Below are 13701 nucleotides of genomic sequence, written 5' to 3'. Positions count from 1 at the left end.
AAAGTATATAAACTTTATTTTATTTTAGAAATTTATACTGAATATATAATTGTTGAATCATAGTAGGCACCAATTGATTCCAAATCCAAACTCAAGTAAAAGAACCAATTGATTAGATTGAACAATCTTACCCATTACAGCTGGTCACCAATTGATCATAAGAAACAAAGATTAAAAAAAAAAAACTTTTTTATTTCGAATCATTTTCTTTAATCTATACGAGAGAAACTGAAATTTGATGTGTCTTGCATTAAGAAAAAAGGGAGAAAATACTTTGAATACTTATCTGATATAATCTTGTCATTGTTTAATCTTGATATTATTTTCACAATACAATTTTGATATAATTCATTTGCAATCTAATCATCCAAACGATCCTTTATAGTCTTCGTTAGATATTTTACATAATATATCTAAATTTGATTTTCACTTCTCCTTTTTCTTTTTAAATTCGATAATACAATAAAAGATTAAAAATTAAATAAATTGTGGGTAGGTTAGAGTTAATGTTTGATCCAGTTTAATCAAGTTCTAAGTCTCAATCAAAAAAGCGAATAAATTGACTATTGGTGGCAATTATAGACGTGTAAAATAGAAAAATACATAAATCATGAAGACCTTTTCTTTGATTGCAAAATTGTCTAAATAATATAATAAAACATAGAAACAAATATATTACTACAATTCAAGCATCCTGTTCTATATTAATTACAAATAAATAAATGGAAATTTATTTGTTGTCATTATAGTCAACAAATCAACCAAACAACTATGCTTGTGTCAATAATATAATAATAGTACTCATTTAAATAGATAGTGTAATTGTTTTCTCAAACTACTACAATAAAATCAGTAACATCTAATCTCAACAAAGTGAATATATAAAATATCAAATCTATTGTTAAAACCATTCATATTACTTTAATCTGATTACTTATTGAGTTCATTTAGAGCTGAGGGTTTTTATAAAAACAATTTATTTACTGGTCAAAGTAAATATAATATTTAAATATTTTATAATTTTTATATTTATTTTATAAAATTTTACTAAACATATTGTTATTATTATTTACTTGTTGAAAAAAGTATAGTGAGCCACCTTTTTGGGATTTGAAATTGACATTAGGCCAAGGCATAATGATCGGTAAAGTCTAAGAAACTTTAGAATAGCAATATAGCATAAGCTTGTACCACTTATTAACAGAAGAAAAAAAACATTATTCTTAATAAGGCAAGGTATAATAATGTTACATATTTTGAGATTTACTAATTTAAATTTATGTCAAAAAATATATTTTAATAATAATATCTCTTATGAAAAACAATTAGAAATCAAACACAAAATTCATAAAATTTATAATGAGAGAATACTCAGTATTCTTCGCGTTCTGAGACCTAACACATTTAAATTCGTACTATTTTTTATTTATTTTGAACTATAACATATACTAATAAGTGAATCAAAACAAACTAACAACAACACCATATCTAATATAATTTTATAAATAAAATATACAAAAAATGATATATGTACAACATTGTAAAGTTAAAAATATTATTTGGATAAACTCTCAACTAAAGAAAAATATATACTCGTTAAAAATAATAAAGAAAAGTTAAAAATAACCACAATTAATATGATAAATGAAAAAAGAAATAAGAAGAAAATTAATGAGGATCCATTTTTTTTTTTTGTAAAAAACTAATGACTCTCAACTACACAAACATCAAATACATAATTATTATGACTATTGAGGGTGATGATATATCACCCTTAATTAGAGATCTCTGATTTAAATTATGAAATTGGAGAAAATTTTATTGGAATTATTATATCCAAATAAATTTTGTTATACAGTATTTAAATTTTGTTCAAAATTTTAATATATAAAAAAATAAAATACATAATTATAATTTTAAAATAAAAAAAAATACTTGCCACATTATCATTTTAATGTCTAGCCAACAATATATTAAGCTAGAATCAATATTCCACAATGAAACAAAAAAGAATCAAAATTTCGCCCAAAAAGTAAAAAGGTTCTTCGACGAAATTGAACCCAATCAATAACAAGTGAGATAAAAATCGCCGATAAACGAGAAAACAAAGGCGCACGACGGAGGCGGAGGAAGAAGAAGAAGTAGAGAGAAAAGAAGAAGAAGAAGAAGAGAGAGAAACAGTCACCGGATACTCAGTCCTCCTCCTCTTCAAACCCTAATTCACCAATTTTCTCTCTCTACCTATACGTACATATATTCATATGTATTGATAGATAGATATTTATTCATATTGATGCAATTTCTGATCATTCACATTTCTGCTTTGTGATTTCGGTTGACCGTATTGGCCTTTCAATTTCTTCTAATTTTCAGATCATACCAACAGCAATTGCAGTGTTTTCAAGGTAATTCGGTCCAGATCTGAAACGGCTTTAATATATATCTTCGATGGATGACCTAGATATGTTGACTCGAGATTACGGGTTTAGACCCGGTGGAAAATCGGCTCCGATGAGATCCGACGGTGGAGATCGTCGTTCCTCTTCCGTACGATCATCGTCATCTTCACCATTGTATGATGATCCTGATGGTTTATTGTACAAAGACGTCTTCGGTGGACCTCCAAAATACACCAAGTCTAGTAATAACAACAGTAAATCTTCGTCGATGAATGATATCAATTACGATTCAATTTTCAATACTGGCAATGATTCGAATAGCTATAACAACAGTAAAACATCGTCTGTTCCGGTGTATGACAAGCCTGTGTACGACGAGGATATTTTTGATGGATTGCCAGGACTGAAGAGCAAATCGGAATCTGAAACATCTGCATCCACTGTGAGATTTGACGACAACGTTTTTGCTACAATGACTTCGCCACCACAACCAAAGATGAAGGACGAACACTTTGGTGATCTGCTTGGGAATTTGAAGTCGAATGAGAAGGTAACAGGGCCTAAGAGCAGTACGAGCTCGAGTGCCAAAGAGTTTGATGATTTGTTAGCTGGTTTTGGGAGTAGCACTTCCACCAGTAATAAGAGGTAATTTCTCATATTTCTCAAAGCTCCACTTGTTTCTCTTATCATTGTGCTTTAAATAATTTAAGCTATTTCTCATTGAAATCAAAGTAATGACTAGAATGGCTACAAAATTAAGGTATTGTTGTTTATATAGCTGATCCCAACTAGTTTAGTTAGTGATGAGAAGGTTATGGACTACCAAAGAGCAGAGAACATTTTACTTCTGTACGGTCTTACATACATTATTTTGATAAGGGGGTGGGGTGGTGGAACAGGAATCTGGGTACTGCAGAAGGCCATTATGCTCATTGCTCACATGCATACTACTGTCTATGCTATTTGAATACAGCCTGAAAGGATGTAACAGATTTTGCCCTCTTGCATGTCGAATAGGATAGAACGTATCACAAAATTCTTGTAGTATCTTTTAGCTTTTGGAAATTTGTATTTCTTATTATTGTTTATATATGGAATTACTTGATATATTATGTCTATATGCTCCCTATAGGCTGAAAATGCTTTAATTAGGTGAAGTAAGAACAGCGTATGAACACTACGTGATGGCACACAGAAAATGTAAACTGTTGTACTTTATCCATACTTGGAAAAAAAATGGTGGTACTTTATCCAAACAATAAAAATACAAAATATGTAACTGTTGTAGTGGAATACATATAATTCTGGTTAGAATTCTCAAAGTTTTGGTAATTGTTGGTGCTTAGTAGTGTGTCTTGTCGTAAAACAAAGCCAGTTCATATTTCCGTTTGCCCTTTCAATTTTCATGAATTTCTTTTTAGACTGACTAGAAAACAATAGACACTTTGACATGTTGGTGCATTTTTCCTTGGCATATCAGTTGCAATTAGTGTTTTTAATTAGAATAAATTGATGTACTCATTTGTACGTCCAAATTGTTATCCTATCTTTGTTATCCTGCAATGTGATTGTCTAATGAGCGACAGGTGGTTTTGCACAGGTCATTCACAGAGTCTAGTCATTACTCCAAACCCACTGGAAATTCAAATCAAAGTACTATTGCTCTGGATGACCCTTTTGCAGGTCTAGGGCCAACCTCAATGTCACCTTTGTCTAATTCGGGGGAGTTCATGGATCCACTTGAGCAGATTGGTCAGCTAGGTAAATCTGGAAATGCACACTCTGAAGCTTCATCGGTTAGTGGAGGAGTTCTTGATGATTTAGATCCACTGAATGGTTTTAGTAAGTCTGTCCCTCCATTGTACTCTGCTAGGACTAACAGAGGGACGGGAGGGAGTCCTCAGAGGGCAGGATCTGGAAGGAGTGACACACAAGCCTCTTCTTCTAGAGAAAACATCGGAAAATCTTCTTCCAGATCTTCTGATAGCCGCTCACAGAAAAAGGTGCCTGCGGATGGTTTTCAGGACTCTCCTCTGTTTGACATACCTTCAGCTGATCCTCAGAGATCTTTTGGTCCAGCTGGCTCCCCCCCTTCATATCCAAGTGGCAATATTCATGAAACACACTTCGGATCAGATACGTCCCCAAGATCAGAGGACCAAATGCTGCCTTCTGATGATGTGTGGCTTAGTGTATCAGAGATTCCTCTTTTTACACAACCTACAAGAGCTCCACCTCCATCACGACCTCCTCCTCCAATTCCACGGCGAAATTTTAAGTCAGAGTCTAGTTCGTTTGCTTCAAATGCAAGAAAAAAGGGTGACAGACATTCTTCTTCTCCAAGTTACAACCAATACTCTCAAAGTCCTAAGGTTGTTCGTCCTGCAGCCAAGAGCCCTCCAACTTCTCAATTGGATGAACTTGATGAATTTGCCATGGGTAAATCTCCTCACAGTGTGGATGGAAGTGCAGAAGTTTCTGGTGAAGATATGAATGCAAACTCAGTAGCTGCTGCATCAGCAGCTGCGATGAAGGAGGCTATGGATAGAGCTCAAGCCAAATTTAGACATGCTAAGGAAGTTCGAGAAAGAGAATCTGCAAAGGCAGCGAAGAGTAAGGAGGCTGTAAACCTGGACAGGGATGAACAGGCCATGCATGAGACACAAGAAAAAGAATTGAAAGAAAACAAGGAGAGATTAGAACGTGAACGTCAACCGAGGGAAAAAGAAGAGGAAGAGAGAGCACAATGGAAACTTGAGAGGGAGAGGGAGAGAGCCAGAGAGCTAGAAAGAGATAGGGGTAGGCAAGCTGTAGAAAGGGCTACTAGGGAAGCACGAGAAAGAGCAGCAGCAGAAGCTAGAGAAAGAGCTGCTGCTGCTGCTCGTTTAAAAACCGAAAGAGCTGCTGTGGAGAAGGCTGGAGCTGAAGCTCGAGAACGGGCTGAAAGGGCTGCAGTTCAGCGAGCACAAGCGGAAGCCCGTGAAAGAGCTGCAGCAGAAGCTAAAGAAAGAGCAGAAAAGGTAGCTGCAGAAGCAAGGGAAAAAGAAGCACGTGAAAAAGCTTCTGCTGCAAAGGCTGAGGCTGAGATAAGACGTCGAGCAGAACGAGCTGCAGTAGAAAGAGCTGCTGCAGAGGCTCGAGAAAGGGCAGCTGCAGATGCTAGAGAAAGGGCAGCTGCTGCTGCAAGGATGAACCAACAAAAGAATGATGATGATCTTGAATCCTTTTTCAATATGGGTTCTAGAGCCAATAGTACACCAAAGACAAGAACAAGTTCTGTAAATGTAAACAAAGCAACCTAAGATATCAATTTAAGCCTCTTGCTATGCTCTATCTTTTATTATTCATTTTGGTAACTATTCCTTTTCTTCACCTGTCATTTCTAGGAGACTTCATTTGCTTCACAGTTCCAGAATAAGGCAGGTGCTGGAGGGTCTAAACCAACATTTTCATCTACCACAACCTCCTCCAACAGGACAAAGGCATCTTCAACAACAAGCTTTGCTGATGATCTCTCTTCAATATTTGGAGGTACTTACTTTTTTGCGGTTTCACTAATTCAGGGGGTTAGTCTGTACTACTAGTAAAGCCTCACAGGCTAGATTAACTACCATGGTGGCTTTTCGCATTCTTCAACTTTAGCTTCAATTGAATTAATGTCACGGCCACACAATTAAAACTTAATTCAGCGCATCAGTTAGTAGCAGTTTTTATTGAATTATTCCCTCAATTGTACAGAAGTTGTTATTTGAACTGTCTCAATTTCTTACCATTTTTTTTAATATTGTATTTATACTTCAAGAAGTCACTGAGGCAATAATATGCTTACAGACAAACTAATTGCATACAAAATGTGTCATGTTGTTGGTTTTAAGTCTGTCTCATCAATTTCATGAATACTGAATTATGTTACTTAACCAGCTGCCACTTCATCTGGAGATTTCCAAGAGGTTGAAGGGGAAACCGAAGAAAGAAGAAGAGCTAGATTGGAACGTCATCAACGAACTCAGGAGCGTGCGGTATGCCCCCTGGCACACATGTGTCTTTTATTTCATGTTTGGATTGTCGGGGCAAATTTCTATTTACAGCCTTTTAGCATGTATTGCATAGTTTTGCTTTATATATGATTTTTATGATATATATTTGCTCAGGCCAAAGCTTTGGCTGAAAAGAATCAACGTGACCTTCAAGTTCAGATGGAGCAGCAGGAAAGACACGTAAGTACTATTTTAAGAAAGAACTTGCAAACGTACTAATACATTATTGCCTGCTCCGCTGCTCGTTACAATTAGTGGAATACTCAAAAAACAGTGCCTATAATTTTCTTTGTATACCACTTTTACATGCCTATATCGAATTACAGAGTTATAAAACAATCATGTTGTTGCGGTGTTTTTTTAAGATGCCCCTTGTCATTTTTAAAGCGTACTTTCGAACTTCGATTGGAAAGATTTTCTTTCTTCAAATCTTACCTGAACTTTGTGATCTTGTTTAAAGGTGCAAATTTGAACTAGCCAAAGTTTAAACTTAAAAGTAAAAGACTCCTCAAGGCCTTGCCTTTTGCCTTCATGATGCTATCCTATCTATAGCTGAATGAGTTGAACATTGCTTGTTCATAATTCCTGACTAAACTGTGTGCTGGCAGCGCTTAGGTGCATCAAGATTTCTAGGATGCGCTCTTTGGTCTATTGGCTTTTGTGGTGTCTTTCATCCTTTTTCTTTTTGCTCTGACTTCTGTTATATGTCCTTGCTATGATTTTTACTATTTTATCAATGTAATGTAGATGCTTGCTTTTTTTTACAGAGAATATCTGAGAGCCTAGATATTGAAATCAAGCGATGGGCTGCTGGGAAAGAAGGAAATCTGCGTGCATTACTATCAACTATGCAATATGTATGTTCTGTTTTATGTTCCGTTTATATGAGGAGATTAGTAGTACCCCAGAACTGTTAGATTCCACTTAACACACACCTGGTTATTAACATGAGAGAGGAGAGAACTTAAAATGAGTTTTTTTCGTTGAGAAGAAATTGGCAAACAAATGACACGTACTTCCTATCCATTTTGCTATCTCTGTATTTACTTGCTTGCTAATCATAGTCATTTCTTTTCTTTTGTGGTATTGGGTGTGGGACGGGGGATTGTTGCCCTTCTACCTATTCACACCTTGAACAAAACCGGTATTAAAAGTAAAGAACTCCAAGCACACACACGTACATGGGAATTCATCATATCACATAACAGATTTTTCTTCCAACCATAGAAATTTATGCATCTAAAGATTTACACATGTATTGAACATCTGAGGGGACCAAAATAACTTGGATCTTAGAACAATCGTTACTTTTTTGATTGACATTTACAAATAAATTATTTATGAATGGGAAAACCTCTACTTTCTGAAACATTTGATTGTATGCTTCTAATAGAATGGTCTTGATAAAGATATCAAATTAACTTGTGTCATAGGTGCTTTGGCCTGAATGCGGTTGGCAGCCTGTTTCTTTGACGGATTTAATTACTGGTGCTTCTGTGAAAAAGGTATATAGAAAAGCAACATTGTGTATCCATCCTGATAAAGTGCAGCAGAAAGGCGCCACCCTTCAACAGAAATATGTTGCTGAGAAGGTGTTTGACATGCTCAAGGTACTTCTATCATTGGTCAACATGATGTTCCATCAGTGCATTATGATTTCTTCATCAACATGCCCTTCACACTTCTTGTTAATCGGAAATTTTACTCCTTTATCATGAGACATTAATAATCAATTTGTCAGTGGTTATGGGCTAGGAGGACCCATCTAGTCCAAATTCCCAACATTCTCACTTTTTCCCCTGGTATTTGCTTTTCAAACCATGGGTCAAGGGTTCTGAAATTTATGAAGCCTCTTAAAAACACAGGTTTCTGTGGTTTTATAGGAGGGATTCTTATGCAGCCTAATGAAAAGTTTCATTTCTTGGCGTCTTTCCTTTTGCCTTATAAAAATTTTCATTGAAAGATCCTTTAGTTGTCACTGCTTATGTCCCGTTTTATTTATACTCAAGTCTATTGTGCTCTTTATTAAGTTCTATATCTTGCAACAGGAAGCATGGAACAAATTCAATTCAGAGGAACTTTTCTAGATGCCGCGTCCATTCATTAGCTTTGATCTACCTTCAGACTTTTTGATAGAAGAGGTAGCAACAGTTCCAAAGCAATGCTCGTGCTGACTTTGCATGATAATCTTCTTTCATAATGTGGCATGCTGGACTGGTAAAATGGGCCTTTTTAGCAGTGATGGTCAAGTGCAATATATTACTCTGTTGCTGTAAATTAACGTCAGTGCCCGAAGACATTGGTGGTGCATGGCTCTTGATTTGACTGGTTTCTGGGAAAAATGTCAGGCATTTTTCATTATGTGCAGCACGAAAGGAGCATTGTATGATTGAGTTGTGAAGTTATACAAAATGTATTTTCCCTATTCATTTATGTCTAAAGTCTTCTGTTTTTGCATGAGAAGAATATATCTCTCTTGCATCATTTTTTAAACTGATGTTGTATTGAGTAAATCAGAATGATATTTTTGCACGATGTGAAAGGTGAATTTTATTTAGTACCATGTGATGCTAGTGTTTTATTTCTGCAGTTGGGTTTTGTCACTGATTTTGGACTCTCGTAATGCCTTGTACTTAAATTCCTTTTCCATGAAATTTTGCTCAATGTTTTACAATAATTGACGAAGACCAAATCTCTGCATTCATTCTTCTTCTCAAACAAGGATCAAACATGAATAAGTCAGTCTATTATGATTCGAATAAAAAACGAAATCAAATCAAAATTTTCATTGATTTATGTCGACTTTTTGGTCAAAATCACCCTTAAAATATAGCTCAAGTTTAAATCACATTCTTAAAATATCATTCTTAGTAGAAAATATCTTTCAAGTATTTAAAAGTGAACAATATTCATCCTTTCTTCTTGAATTTATTAAAAATTAACAAATCTCACAAAAATTAAGTCATTCATTCGTAATTTGTAATTCTTAGATTTGCCAAAAATACTAATCGTGGACTTTTTTGGTAATCGAATTTAGCATTATACAAAATCTTTTAATTTGACCATTTCTTTTCATTTATTTTTCATGTAATTTGATATTAAAAATATTATTAGTTGAAATTTTTTAATTTTATTTTTTTATTAATTGAAATATATTTCTTCTCAACTGAATATGCTAGAATGGAACTCAAATACAAAACATAATCAATATTTTGATCACTTCAATATCAGATTGGCCAAAAAATTTATCAGTCTAAATACAATTTGCCTATGGAAAAGGTAAAGATAATTAAGCTCTAACTTCTTTCTGTTAGTAAATGAGAAAAAAAGCAGGTCATGCATCCTCACACCTTCCAAATATTTTTTGTTTCGGTAAGCAATATTGTCTAAGATTTTTAAATTTTTTTTCAGAAACTTCTTATAGCAAGTAATGAAATTATGGCGGCAAACTTTGTTGATGGTCAAGTGAATTGCTCATGTTTTGTAGGATCCTTATATTTTTGCCCTTTTTTTTTTTTGACTATATCTAATAGATAGATGAAAAATATTTACTTTTAAATGTTTAAAGGATGTATTATGCTAAGAATGATACTTTAAGAATATAGTTTAGTTTTAGAATTTAATTTAAAGATATTTTTAGCCAAAAACTCGATTTACCTATTAGAAAGAACACAAGTTAAGAGTTTCAGTTCATTTGATTAAGGTCCGGCAAAGAGAAATAATAGAACTTGACGGGCTTTCCTTGAAAATTCTTGAAAAGTTGGGGGATGAAAGTTGGAATTGAAAGAGTATGTTCACTCTATCTGAAGCGCGTGACTTTCATTCTTAAAAACCAAGCAAAATATCACAATCGTTCGATCAAAACCCTCAGCATGGACTCAACGCACGTTCTCTGATGCGTAGCTGAAGAAATATCACCGGAAAGTTCACAGGAAATAAGTGGCGGCGGTGCGTGGCTCTTGTTGAATACCAAAAGCGAGCGGAGATAAGATGCCGGAACATCCTGCTGCAGATTCATCAGCCACCGACAACACCGTCACCGTCAAGCGTTATGCCCCTCCCAATCAGCGGTATCAGAATGATCTTATCATACGAATCGCTCTTTCTAAATCTGGATATATTTTATTGAATTGCCGAATTTGGATGTGTTTTATTGAATTGATTTATTGTGATATTGTCCTTTGTATCAGGAATCGTTCACTCGGCAGGCGAAAATCTGGAGGAGGTAACTAGTTTTGATAATGATAGATTATGTTAATTAATTGAGTTATGTTCAGCTTAATGCCTTAAATTTACATGGAATGTACTGGTATTACCAACGCTAATCTCACTTAAAAGATAAACATAAGTAAGCTGCTAAAATCTGATTGTGTAATTAAATGGTGATCCGTGATCATACATACTAAATCTGATTGTGTAATTCAATCGTCATACTACATCAGATCTTGCCTATGTCGCTTGCGACAAGTTTGAAAGTGAGAAGTCTGGAAGCTGTGATGTAAGTTGAATTTCCGATGAGATGAGCTAACTCTAGTTGGGAATGAGAGTTGTAAAGATTGCTTTCATAAAAGCTGCCATTAAGTGGAAGCTATCCTTGTGATCTTTTAAGCTAGACTCCAAAAATGCTCTCAGGCACATTTTATAAGTTTTTCGCTAGGGACACTGTGGTATCACGTGTATTTAGCTGTGATCTAGCAGAATTGACCCTTCTTTAAGATTATACATGGTAGACATCTACAAACTAAGCCAATGTCCAACCCCTGAGAAAACACAGGGGAGGGTAAATACTTCCTAAAATCTGAGTTGACCTATTGACATAGAATAAGACCTTTGAAGTGTGCGATACTCTGAACTGGTCAACTAGTTTTATGTGATGTATGTTTCAAAGAAATAGATAACTTGTGTTCTTTGCCTATGGACTTTTGGCTGGATTTAGTCTTCTATACTAGGAATCTAGATCGACCTTTCTCTAATGGTTTAGTTTACAGATCGACTTGAAAGAGCTAGCAGCTATGCTAGTGATGGAGAGAAGAACCAAATGAGCGCAGCTAAGTCTGTATCTGATGCTGGAGTCAATCGAGTGAATGATTATCCTCCAACAAAGTTAATACCGCTACAAGGATGTTGTACAAGCGAAGCTTTTCAGCTACTGAATGACCGTATGTTTTTTTTTTATCAAATCATGAGCTCCTAATGTTATCAATTCCGTCATCTATTTAATTACTTCGTTCTCGATTACATTGTCATACCTTCTATATCCTTTACAGTTTCCCATATTATGATTAATAATTTGGTTACCAGCTTCCAGTCGTGTGCATTAACATTGTATGATGCACCTAGTTACTATGATCAAAAAGTCACAAGTGAGAATTATGATGAAGCTTCATCTTTTTTTTTATAGGCTGGGCAGCTGCTCTGAATGCTCATAATAATTTATCAGAAGATTCTCGTGGTAAGTTAGGGTGCCTCTCTACTAATCAATTGCTCTGTTTCTTCCTTGAGTTGCTATGTAAGAGAAGTTATTTGGGATACTTCTTTGCCATGTTTCACATTTCAATTTGTGTTGGAAATGTAAATTTTGTGAACATATACATTCACTGCATAATTCATCTATCTGGTGCTTCTTTTGAAGGTAACACCATACATTCTTCTGGATGGTATGTTGAACAGTTCTAAGCCTGGAGTGTGTCTGCGTTTTTGTTTTGTATCATATCATCCACCTCCTGGTTATCCTGATTCCTGAGACCTAAATGCTCACACTTCTAATAAAAGTAATAAAATTGACCCTCATTCATCCCAAAAAGAAAAAATGTTAAATACTTCTAAAGCATGCTTCAAGTGTCCTTTCTGGGATTGAGTTCTTATGTGTACTAACTTCATTCTGACTGGGTAGTAATGCCAAGTTTGAATGGCCTGCCTGGATTAATTTAGCTTTTATCATCTTATATGGTATTGCCAATCGTCGACGTCCTTGAGCCTAAAATAGGCTTAGAGCAACAAAATGGAATTGTAGGAAACCTACTGATATCATTCTACCACTTCGATTTGGGTTATTTCTTTTCATCATTGAGCAAGTCAGCACATTCTTCTTCGAGTTCTAGCTTTGATTGTATAAATGAAAACTGCATTGTAGTTCTCTGTGTTAAAAAGGAGTGCAGAAAGTATTGAATTTGTTATTATCTGTTTAATGCGTCCATTGTCTTTAGCTTAGTCGTATATTACTAACTAAGCTTTGATCACTGTGCGGCTTAGGTCAGAAAGAATTTCTTGGAGACATTGAGCATAAATAAATCTCACTTCTAGTAGTAATGGATATGTTTTCAAATAAAATAACAATAGACACATCTACATGTTTTTAATTTTTTTTTTCCGTCATATACAATTGGATTGTCCTACAAAGGTAGGGGTAAGGTCTGTGTATATCCTACCCTCCTCAGACCCCACTTGTGGTATCACACTGGTATGTTGTTGTATGTGTAATATTGGATTAAGATGAGATTAAATAGAGCAAAAATGAACAGTAAGGGTTCATGTAGTTGCAACTTTCTTGTGATTGAAGTATTATTGTTGTACTCTTCTGATCACAACTAATTTGGCTGTCGTTCTATTTACCCAGAAAGGCCTGTAATGTACACAAAAAGATCACCTTGGGGGCATCCTTTGCTTCCACATCAAGTAAGAGGCTGTCTGCTTATTCTCTCCCCCTTCCCTTCCCCAGAGTCAACTTTCGATAAATACTGATCATTTATCTTTTGTCTCCAGTTGATGTCACAAGCAGGAGCTGAATCTTCTACTGGCCAGAAGGATTTTCTAAGCAAACTTCAGATGGCTATGCTCAATACACATGTCAATTTCGATGCCTAAATGCTACCCATCAAGTGGTCAAAAACTAAGGAGTTTCAGAATTATTTGCAATGCAATGTTAGATACCTGTTATCAGCCATCATCAATCCTGAATAACTACTGCGTATTTAACCTGTTGAAAAAACTCTACTTGTGCATCATTTAAAAATTGTAATTCTGTACCTTCCCACAATTTTTCTGTTTTTATATTTTTTACACTTTCAAAAAAAAAAAAAGTTATGGTGGTGTTGGGGCTAGCTTGTGTGAACTTATGACAATTTCCTCACCAGGTACGTATTATCTCCCACTAGCACTAGAACACCATCCAATAACTCTGTCCATCAAGTTTAGGCAGGTGGCGAGTAACTGTCTACCCAATTTTATTTTATTTTTTCAAGTCTGATAGAATTTTGCGCTCTGGT

General features: G+C 35.0%; 2 protein-coding genes across 2 annotated transcripts; both read left to right on the top strand.

The window, feature by feature from the left end:
• The first annotated feature begins 1992 nt into the window (after nt 1-1992).
• LOC107023193 (auxilin-related protein 2-like) lies at nt 1993-8999 on the top strand. The gene is made up of 8 exons (XM_015223802.2): nt 1993-3044; nt 4000-5683; nt 5786-5930; nt 6321-6418; nt 6551-6616; nt 7204-7293; nt 7870-8046; nt 8485-8999. The coding sequence occupies exons 1-8, from the start codon at nt 2449-2451 to the stop codon at nt 8521-8523; spliced, it is 2895 nt and encodes a 964-aa protein (XP_015079288.1). The 5' UTR covers nt 1993-2448; the 3' UTR covers nt 8524-8999.
• Nucleotides 9000-10151: 1152 nt separating this feature from the next.
• Nucleotides 10152-13536, top strand: LOC107021121. Its single transcript, XM_015221719.2, has 6 exons — nt 10152-10506; nt 10627-10661; nt 11425-11595; nt 11838-11888; nt 13053-13111; nt 13199-13536. The coding sequence occupies exons 1-6, from the start codon at nt 10427-10429 to the stop codon at nt 13298-13300; spliced, it is 498 nt and encodes a 165-aa protein (XP_015077205.1). The 5' UTR covers nt 10152-10426; the 3' UTR covers nt 13301-13536.
• Nucleotides 13537-13701: the final 165 nt, after the last annotated feature.

Source organism: Solanum pennellii, chromosome 6 (genome assembly GCF_001406875.1).
Source record: "Solanum pennellii chromosome 6, SPENNV200".
In the NCBI taxonomy this organism is placed as follows: Eukaryota; Viridiplantae; Streptophyta; class Magnoliopsida; order Solanales; family Solanaceae; genus Solanum; species Solanum pennellii.
Note: the sequence above shows the minus strand (reverse complement) of the source record. Positions and strands in the feature narration are given on the sequence as shown.

What these genes read in the sequence shown, in the direction of transcription:
- LOC107023193 (XM_015223802.2), top strand. Translation starts at nt 2,449, where the DNA reads ATGGATGACCTAGATATGTTGACTCGAGATTACGGGTTTAGACCCGGT. An exon ending in ACTTCCACCAGTAATAAGAG is followed by an intron (nt 3,045 to 3,999) that starts GTAATTTCTCAT and finishes GGTTTTGCACAG; the next exon opens with GTCATTCACAGAGTCTAGTC. An exon ending in TACTATCAACTATGCAATAT is followed by an intron (nt 7,294 to 7,869) that starts GTATGTTCTGTT and finishes CTTGTGTCATAG; the next exon opens with GTGCTTTGGCCTGAATGCGG.
- LOC107021121 (XM_015221719.2), top strand. Translation starts at nt 10,427, where the DNA reads ATGCCGGAACATCCTGCTGCAGATTCATCAGCCACCGACAACACCGTC. An exon ending in CAGGCGAAAATCTGGAGGAG is followed by an intron (nt 10,662 to 11,424) that starts GTAACTAGTTTT and finishes TTTAGTTTACAG; the next exon opens with ATCGACTTGAAAGAGCTAGC. An exon ending in ATCCTTTGCTTCCACATCAA is followed by an intron (nt 13,112 to 13,198) that starts GTAAGAGGCTGT and finishes TTTTGTCTCCAG; the next exon opens with TTGATGTCACAAGCAGGAGC.